The 10,491-nt window shown below is 40.7% G+C and overlaps 1 protein-coding gene across 1 annotated transcript; it reads right to left on the bottom strand.

Moving 5' to 3' along the window:
* Positions 1-6,170: 6,170 nt before the first annotated feature.
* LOC138899944 (uncharacterized) lies at positions 6,171-6,602 on the bottom strand. Its single transcript, XM_070186646.1, has one exon. It carries the CDS (start codon positions 6,600-6,602, stop codon positions 6,171-6,173), a length of 432 nt encoding a protein of 143 aa, XP_070042747.1.
* Between the last annotated feature and the right edge of the window lie 3,889 nt (positions 6,603-10,491).

Genomic DNA, 10,491 nt, shown 5'->3' with positions numbered 1-10,491 from the left:
TTGGTATCAGTCAGTTCGAGGGCACCCTAGAGGGTTGAATTCCATTTCAATACTGGTTCGATTTATTATATAGTTCATTTATGTTATTAATCTTCTTATTTGTCTATCGGTATTAAGTGAAATTGTGTATCCTTAGAACCTCATTATAAGTTTAATTGTTATCCAATTTTAAGGGTAAATAGTAATTGCTTAATACTGATTCCAATAACACGCACTTCTTTACACTTGTTCTCGTAAGAATCTTTGTTTTCAGGACAAACATTTCAAACTCACAAGCAGCACCTACACATGGTGACAATAGCCTCGAATTTCACGGGGAAAACGACAACATAGCCGCCCCAGGAATCGAGGTGCCTTAGGCCGACCTCGAGGGAGCATCAATTGCAAATCCCGTCGATATCAGTTCACATATCACCCTAAATGCAAATTTGGGAATTGAGCTCTAAGGTAGTATACACAGGGAAGTTCGATCAGGTGGTAGAGGTACGTAGGGCGGAGAAGATGGCGGAGTTAGCCTCCAATTGATATTCGAAATGTTACAGGCTCAACAGGACGCTATAGCACAACTACAAAATCAACACGAAATACCCAGTAGGATCGAACTAGAAGTCGTTCAAAGGACCGATCCTGTGCCGGAAAGGTCGAATGCCAACGAATCGGGGACTGACCCCGCCATTATGAAAATGTTTAAGGAGCTCACTAAACAGATTGAATCGGGAGAAAAGAAAATCGAGGCAAATGACAAGAAAGTAGAGACATACAACTCCCGGGTTGACCAAATACCGGGGGCACCGCCGATTCTAAAGGGTATGAATTCAAAGAAATTTGTACAGAAGCCTTTCCCTCCAAGTGCGGCACCGAAACCCATTCCGAAGAAATTCCTAAGTACAATAGGACCACTGATCCTAATGATCATGTCACTTCTTATACATGCGCAATAAAGGGAAATGACTTAGAAGACGATGAGATTGAATCTGTTCTACTGAAGAAATTTGGAGAAACCTTGTCGAAAGGAGCAATGATATGGTACCATAATTTGCCGCCTAATTCCATCGATTCCTTCGCCAAGCTTGCAGACTCCTTCGTAAAGGCACATGCCGGAGCAATAAAGGTTGCGACTAGAAAATTGGACATCTTCAAGGTAAAACAAAAAGACAACGAAATGTTGATGGAATTCGTATCTCGGTTTCAGATGGAACGCATGGAACTACCACTGGTCGCAGACGATTGGGTTGTTCAAGCCTTTACTCAAGGTTTGAACGAACAAAGTTCGGTGGCATCACGACAGCTAAAGCAGAATTTAATCGAATATCCAACGGTAACCTAGACCGATGTACATAATCGGTACCAGTCGAAGATCAGGGTCGAGGATGATCAATTGGGGACCCCTTCCGATTTCGCTTATCCAAACAGGCACGTCGGCAGAACTCAAAGGGATATCGACATAGAACCCCGATCGAGCAGAGATCGGTATCTACCATACAACGTAGATCGTAGAAACAATGGCCCAAGATGCAATCCTATCCGAAATGATCGAAGACAGAGCTCTCGAGGGCTCATGATAAAAAGTGGCTTCGATAAACATGCCAATCCCAAAGAAGCACCATGACTGTCAGAATACAACTTCAGCATTGACGCATCAGGTATTGTGTCAGCCATTGGGAGAATCAAAGATACTAGATAGCCGAGACCCCTACAAACTGATCCATCCCAAAGGAACCCCAATCAAACATGCAAATACCATGGTACACATGGTTATAAAACCAAAGACTACAGACAACTAAGGGAGAAGGTAGCCTGTTTATTCAACGAGGGTCACCTTCGAGAATTCTTAAGCGACCGAGCTAAAAACCATTTCAGAGACAAAGACGTAAACAGGAAAAATGAGCAGGAAGAACCAGAACACGTGATTCACATGATCGTTTGTGAGGTCAATATTCCGCAAGGGCCTGTGTTCAAATGCACTAAAGTACCAATCACCAGAGAAAAACGAACTCGAGACTGTGTGCCAGAAGGCGGTTTATCATTCAATGATGAGGAAGCAGAAGGGTTCTCACAACCCCACAATGATTCTTTGGTAATCTCTATCCTTATGAATAAAATTTAGGTTAAACGTGTTTTAATTGATCCTGGAAGTTCGGCCAATATTATTCGATCGAAGGTCGTGGAGTAGCTTGGCCTAGAAGATCAGACCGTACCCGCAGCTCGGATTCTCAATGGCTTTAGCATGGCAAGCAAAACAACTAAAGGTGAAATCATCCTACCAGTAAATGTAGCCGAAATTATTCAAGAAATAAATTTCCATGTGATCGAAGGCAATATGAGATACAACGCACTGCTCGGAAGATACTGGATTCACAATATGAGAGCGGTCCCCTCAACCCTTCACCAAATGCTGAAGTTCCCAACACCGGATGGAAGAAAAACGGTATATGGGGAACAGTATGCTGACAAGGAGATGTTCGCGGTCGACGAAGTGATACTGGTATCGGCGCTTACATCAACAAAAAGATAGGAGTCCAAAAGAAAACATGAAGCTAAATAGCAACCACATCTACCAGCCTCGACTCAATCGGAGAAGTAGGAAACGAACGAGGACGATGAATACTGGATCCCTCGATCCTTCATAATTCCCGAGGATTCCGATGCCACCAAATCGACGGTCAAGGAGATGGAGCAGGTCGTACTGATCGAGCATCTACCTGATAGAAAGGTATAACATGATACGGGGTTAACCCTCGAGCTTAGGGTAAAACTCATCAAATTTCTAATCAATAATATGGATTGTTTTTCTTGGTCCCATTTAGATATGATAGGGATCCCGCCGAAAATCGCTACACATTGACTGAGCTTGGACCCGAAGTTTCGCCTGGTAAATAAAAGAGAAGACCCCAGTCCGAGGTAAAACATGCATTCATCAAGGACGAGGTAACCAAACTTCTCAAAATAGGATCCATTCAGGAGGTAAAATATCCCTAATGGTTAGCAGACGTAGTCGTAGTCCCTTAAAAGGGAAATAAACTTAGAATGTGCGTAGACTATAAAGATTTAAACAAAGCATGTCCTAAAGACTCTTTTCCTCTGCTGAATATCGATCGCATGATCGATGCCATGGCAGGCCACGGGATCCTTAGTTTTTTTAATGCCTAATCCGGGTACAATCAAATACAAATGAACTCAGAGGATCAAGAAAAGACTTTGTTCATCACTAAGTACGACACCTATTGTTATAATGTAATGTCGTTTGGGCTAAAAACATGATGGTGCTACTTATCAACGCTTAGTAAATCGAATGTTCCATGAACAAATAGGTAAGTAAATGGAAGTTTATATTGAGGATATGCTAGTTAAGTCCCTGCGAGCAGAGGACCATTTGACACATTTGCAGGAGACCTTCGATATACTAAGGAAATACAGCATGAAACTCAACGCGGAGAAATGTGCATTCGGGGTCGGCTCGGGCAAATTCCTCGGCTTTATGGTATCAAATCGGGGTATCGAAATCAACCCCGATAAGATCAAGGCGATAGAAGACATCACAGTCGTGGATAATGTTAAGGCCGTACAAATATTAACAGTGTGCATAGCTGCCCTAGGCCGATTCATCTCGAGGTCTTCAAATAGAAGTCACAGGTTCTTCTCACTGCTTAAAAAGAACAACAATTTTGCATGGACCCCGGAATGCCAACAAGCAATGGAAGAACTAAAGCGGTACCTCTCGTGCCCGCCACTGCTTCATACTCCGAAAGCGGACGAGCAACTATACTTATACTTAGCATTCTCGGAAATCGCGGTAAGTGGGGTCATAGTTCGAGAAGAGCAAGGTACGCAATTTCATGTTTATTATGTTAGTCGGACTCTAGGTGAGGTCGAGACCCCGTACCCACACTTATAAAAAATTAGCGCTTTCCTTAATAAGCGCCTCTAGGAAATTAAAATCATATTTTCAGTGTCACCCGATCTGCGTGGTGACTACTTATCCTCTTCGCAATATTTTGCATAAGCCCGAACTTTCGGACCGATTGGCCAAAATAGGCCGTCGAGATCAGTGGGTACGATATCGAGTATCAACCCCGAATGGCCATCAAGTATCAAATCTTAGCGGACTTCGTGGCCGGCTTTACGCCAACCCTCGTACCCGAGGTCGAAAAGGAACTATTAATAAAATCGGATACATCATCGGGGGTGGGGACCCTCTTCACAGACGGTGCTTCAAACGTGAAGGGGTCCGGGTTAGGCATCATTTTGAAGCCACCCACGGGTAATACAATTAGACAAGCTATAAAAACTACCAAGTTAACTAACAATGAGGACGAATATGAGGCCATGATTGCAGGTCTCGAGCTAGCTAAAGGTTTGGGAGCAGAAGTCATTGAGGCCAAATGTGACTCCTTGCTTGTGGTAAACCAAATCAACAGAACCTTCGAGGTTCGAGAAGATCGAATACAGAGATACTTGGACAAACTACAGGTGACTCTACATCGGTTTAAAGAATGGACTCTACAGTATGTGCCTCGAGAACAAAACAGCGAGGCCAATGCCCTCGCAAATTTGGGGTCATCAGTCGAAGATGACGAGATTAGCCTGGGGACTGTCGTACAACTTTCAAGGTCAGTAATCGAAGAAGGCCATGCCGAAATCAAATCCAAAAGTTTGACCTGGGATTGGAGGAACAAATATATTGAATACCTAAAGAACAGGAAGCTTCTATTGGACCCTAGGGAATCGAGGACTCTACGTACGAAAGCCGCACGATTCACATTGGCCAAAGACGGAACACTGTATAGAAGGATGTTCGATGGACCATTCGCAATATGTTTGGGACCAGTAGAAATCCATGAGGGAACCTGTGGAAATTATTTCGGCACCGAATCATTAGTTCACTATGTCATCAGAGCAGGATACTATTGGGCCGATATGGAAAAAGATACAAAAGAGTTTGTTCGAAAGTGCAACAAATGTCAAAGGTATGCACCGATAATTCACCAACCCAGAGAGCAACTCCACTCAGTCTTATCCCCATGGCCATTCATGAAATGGGGAATGGATATCGTCGGCCCTCTACTATCGGCCCCAGGTAAAGCTAAATTTGTTTTGTTTATGACTGACTATTTCTCGCAGTGGGTTGAAGTGCAGGCTTTCGAGAAAATTAGAGAGAAAGAAGTCATAGACTTCATATGGGACCACATTATATGTCGATTCGGGATGCCTGCCGAGATCATATGTGATAATGGAAAGCAGTTCGTCAGCAGCAAAGTGACAAAATTTTTCGAAGATCACAAAATAAAAAGAATCCTGTCGATGCCATATCATCCTAGTGGGAACGGACAGGCCGAATCGACAAATAAGACCATCATTCAAAATCTGAAGAAAAGATTAAGAGACGCTAAGGGCCACCCCCACTTGGGGATTGATACTTCAAACAAGTTCCAAGTATAATAGGGGAACAATCCCAAAAGGCAAATCCCAAGTTAAAGACTACGACCAAATTAATACGGTTCGGAGACGTCCGATTTCCGTTATTAAACAGGCCTTCGAATATTTTCACAAACCGGTTATAAAGGCTACCCTCAGCTAAATTTCTAAGGGTCTCGATAATATCGACCCTCGAAAACCCTAATGGGTACAAAGTCGTTCGAACTCTCGAACAAATTTTTTATTTTATGCTAAGGCATTACGAAATAAAGGGTCTCGATAATATCGACCCTTGAAAATCCTAATGGGTACGAAACTGTTCAAAATCTCGAGCAAACCCTTTATTTCGTGCTAAGGCACAACAGAATTTATATGATTAAACAATAAACTTTTCAAACCAAAAAGGGGAAGAAAGCCATTCTTTTTGCTATGGCTGTATCGGCCTAATTCAAGAGCCTAAAAGGCCAGTTTATTTTTGAGAAATCATCCTCACTCAATTAAAACCTAAGGGTAACCCTACTACGAGTTCAAGCAAGTACTCACTCGATTATAAAAGCTACACTAGTTCAGCTTCAATCAAATTGCTTAAGCCTCGAACTTATGAACAAAATTTTCATAAGGCATAAACAAAACAAATTTTTCACAAGGCATAAATCAAATAAAGACAAATCGGAAAGGAAAGAGATCTTTATATATATGAGAATATTTACAAGGTCTGATCAGGATCCTATACAAAAGATTAAAAGTGAAAAATCCTAAGGCTCCTGATCTTCTCCGGGGGAAGCTTCTTCTCCATCGAGTTCCTCCCCATTCTCGGACCCGCTCTTACTGCCATCATCATCATCGTCATCGGAAGTGGCCAGCGCTCCAACTTCAGCTTCATGCTCTCTAGCCTTTACTATCTCGTTGGTAAGATCGAAACCTCGACCGTGGATCTCCTCAAGGGTTTCCCTCCGATATTGACATTGGGCGAGTTCGGCAATCCAATATGCTCGAGTTTGAGCGGTCTCGGCTGCCTCTCTCGCTTGGACTTGAGCGGCTTCAACATCGGCCCGATAGATGGCCACGATCGCATCTGCCTCAGCCTTTGTCTTTTCAGCTTCAGATTTGGCCTTGGCAAGTTCGGAAGCCAACCGAGCCTCGAGCTCCTCTATTTTCCTTGCTTGAGCCGAGCTCTTCACCCTCATGCCTCGAAGCTAACTTTCGGTCGATGACAATTTGGATAAAGCGGTCTCTTTTTCTGCAGCGAAGCGGTCTATGCCTTCTTTCCACCCCAAGGTCTCCGCCTTCATCATATTGACCTCCTCGTGGAGCTGCTCGATTTTCTCGACCTTCTGCTACAACTGTGAGATTGAAATATTAGCCACCGTTCCGAATTGATCCCATGAACTTTTAAGATTTTCATTACCTGCTCGATTAGGTCGGTATGATCTTGGTGAGCCTTGGCCAACTCGGCTCGGAGGTCCTTGGTCTCCTCTTCTTTTTGCCCACAGAGAAGTTTAAGGGCATTCCTCTCCTCCTTGAGCCCACAACGCTGAAGCTCTGATCCCGGTTGCAGTCGGGGAATCTAGAGTCAGGTTTCGATATGCAATGGAAGAGTCAAATCATGAGGCTATGAATACAAGCCTCGAATTGCTAGATGAAAAGTGGGAAGCCGCCCTCGTTCGAATGGCCGCAGATAAACAGCGGATCGAAAGGTACTACAATCGAAGAGCCAATCTTCCATACTTCAAAATCGGGGACTTGGTTTTGAGGAAGGTCACCCTTAATACTCGAGACCCAAAAGAAGGAAAACTTGGTCCGAACTGGGAGGGACCATACCGGGTCCTCGATATCATCGGAAAAGGATCCTACAAACTTGGCACGGCAAACGGCGAACAATAACCAAACAATTGGAATATATCACTGCTCAAACGATATTACTGCTAAGGTATGACCTTCTCCATTTTCATTTATATTTTATACTAACCATTTGCAGGTATTTAATCAAAGACATCAAAGGATTCTTCAAACGCAGAGTCCTTAGGTTTGAAAGCACGCGTTGCACTCTTTTTTCCTTATACCGGCTTTTGTCCCAAATGAATTTTACCGGTGAGGTTTTTAACGAGGCAACCATTGTTCGTGCTAACTTAGAGCAATTCAATAGTATCTGAGACTCCTTTATAATCAACCTCGAATACTGGGGGTATCACCTTCGGATAGTTACAAGAAAAATACTTCGTGTTGACAGGGTCTCGATAGGTAATTTTTGTAGAGGACTAAATGGTCAAATGAACCGTGTCTATGTAGATTACTCGAACCCTAATGGCAAAACACGCACGCATGTATAATCTATTGAAAGAAGTATTTTTCCTTACCAGATGTTCTATGCTTCAGAAAAATTTATACTTTACAATTTCATACTTATGATCTATTGTGGAAACTGGCTTAAGGGCCGATCACAATTGAAGTTCAAGCAATTTACCCGATACTCGGGGACTGCCGTCCAAAAAATTGACATGATCGAATTACTAAACCTCGAAATCGTAAGACCTTAAAAAGGCAATCCTCGATTTTTATCAATTTTACTATTTGACCGAGACCGGGAGTTTGCATCGAAGGATGGCCTTGTAATGGAATGGGCCATATCACGAGAATAAGGTACCGAGTTTAGAACCGAGGTACCTGTTAAGATCGAGGCTAGTAGCGATCGAAGCAAAACAAGACAGACATCGAGCAAGAACGAAGATAGCACAATAACATAAAAGCGAGATATCTGTGATTGGTCGAGGATCACGGCGTAAATCTCGGTGACTGGTCAAGGATCATGGTGTAAATCTCGGAACGGATCAAATCAGAAATGGTTAATTAGCTAATCATGGAATTTCCTTCTGTAATGAGAGTTATACCATAAGTAGAACTCCTCTACTATATAAAGGGGAGTATTAACCATTTGTAACACATTGTTCTCACGTAAGAAAGCCAATATAACGCTCTCTCTTTAGCTTATACTTTCTTGCTCATCAGCTTGCTTTATTTTCAACTATTTTGGTATCAGTTAGTTCGAGGGCACCCTAGTTCGTTTTATTTTATAGTTCATTTCTGTTATTAATCTTCTTATTTAGATATCGGTATTAAGTGAAATTCTGTATCCTTAGAACCTTATTATAAGTTTAATTGTTATCCAATTTTAAGTGTAAACAGTATTGTGTGTTATTGCAAGCTTTATTACCTTTTAGATTAAAACATTCAATGTGATATGTCACAATGGTGCAACTGACATGCTTTAATTAATTCTTATTTGCCTTCATTTCATATGAGCATTCACAGTTCTTTGGCGGAAACTATTGAAAAAATTTAAAAAGCCTCAAAAGTTAGATGCTACAAAAAATTTTAAAAAGTAGTAAAATAACTGAAAAACTCGATTCCGCCAATAAAAGAGAAACACTTCTCTAAATTGGCTTTACAGTGAACGTATTTAATCTCTGTTCTGTTTTTCCCCTTCCAGTCATTAAATTTCAATCAACACCGACCATTACGTTAACGAAACTAGTACTGAAACTCTCACCCCTCTTTAAGCTTTTACTTCCATCTTTTTCTTTCTTTTTGTACCTCCTTTAATGCCTCAACGAGCACATAACATTTCAGGAAAGGAAAACATGCAAATATCAATCCCTCCAAAACCTCCCCAAAACCAATCTATATTATTTTATATCTATATATAAAGTAGGGACATTGAGAGACGATGTGGCACATCTCATAGACAAGGAAATGTATTTATCTATTTTGTCATTTTTTTGATTTTTTTCTCACTCAATTCAATAGAATAATCCATTATTAAATTTGAATAATTAAGCCTTTGCATCTCCAAAATATACGGAAAGGAAAACCAACACTTTCAACCGTTACAACCTTTTTCCTTTACCCGAACCGTTACAACCTTCAACTCTTCAATTGTTTCCATGTGATGAGCTCTCTCCATAATAAATAAGGAATTAAAAGGAAATCGTTCGTTTCAATCCTTCGTCTTTTTCATCTATTATTCTGATGAAGCTTATTTAATGTGATGAATGAAAAATTATTGTGATAAAAACTCTTATAAAGTTATAATTATCAACTGTCAGTGAGAAAGCTCCATCAGAGAAGAAACTCTTGGTATGGTTGAAGCTTCATGTATGCATGGTTGGTGTTTAATTTTCAAATATCTATTTTTAAGTTTCTGTTTTCTTTCTTTTTTTCTCGCGGGCTTATTTTATTTTCTCACTGTGTCATAGTCGTCGGAGGTAATTAAGCTAGGACCACAGAACAAAAGGATTTGGTACTCGCACGAGATATGGGGATGCAACGGATGATCAATATCCTTCAGAATATGATAGGGCACAATTAGAAATCTATTTCACAACAATCGTTGGCAAATGATGATAATTTTCATAAGCATAAAAAAACAAAGGCTAACAGAGAAAGACAAACATCTGAAAGTGCTTTTAGTTCTACTATTATAGGAAGAAGAGAAGTGTTGACTCTTAAAAAGCCCAACGGATTAATAAATTACTTACTACAAAAGTGGCATTACTTTTTTATCTTCAGATGGCGAGAGAATATATAGAGTTCTCTTTTGAAAAATACTTGAGTTTAAGTTAATCTTGCAGGGGCAATGATAAATTGATTGTTGAGCCACATATATCTTATATGTAAGATTGTTCTTTCTTTTTTTCTGTGGTGCGACAATTCCTAAAAGTTTCGGTCATACAAATATGATGCATATCCCAAAGGTTTACTAATTGTGGACTCATTAATCTGCATGTTACAGGTAACTTTTGCTCAAGATAATGCAAAAATACTAGCCAGATGTTTTGACTACTGATAAAGTGCTTTGTTAATAGATCATTAGATGAATGGAAGGGGATTAAAGGAGGGTGATATTATTATATAAAGTAGGGACATTGAGAGATGACGTGGCACATCTCATAGACAAGGAAATGTATTTATCTATTTTGTCATTTTTTTGATTTTTTTCTCACTCAATTCAATAGAATAATCCATTATTAAATTCGAATAATTAAGCCTTTGCATCTCCAAAATATACGGAAAGGAAAA

The sequence above is a fragment of the Nicotiana tomentosiformis genome, chromosome 10, assembly GCF_000390325.3.
Source record: "Nicotiana tomentosiformis chromosome 10, ASM39032v3, whole genome shotgun sequence".
Classification (NCBI taxonomy): Eukaryota; Viridiplantae; Streptophyta; class Magnoliopsida; order Solanales; family Solanaceae; genus Nicotiana; species Nicotiana tomentosiformis.
The sequence above is the reverse complement of the archived record's forward strand: the minus strand, read 5'-3'. Positions and strand labels throughout refer to the sequence as shown.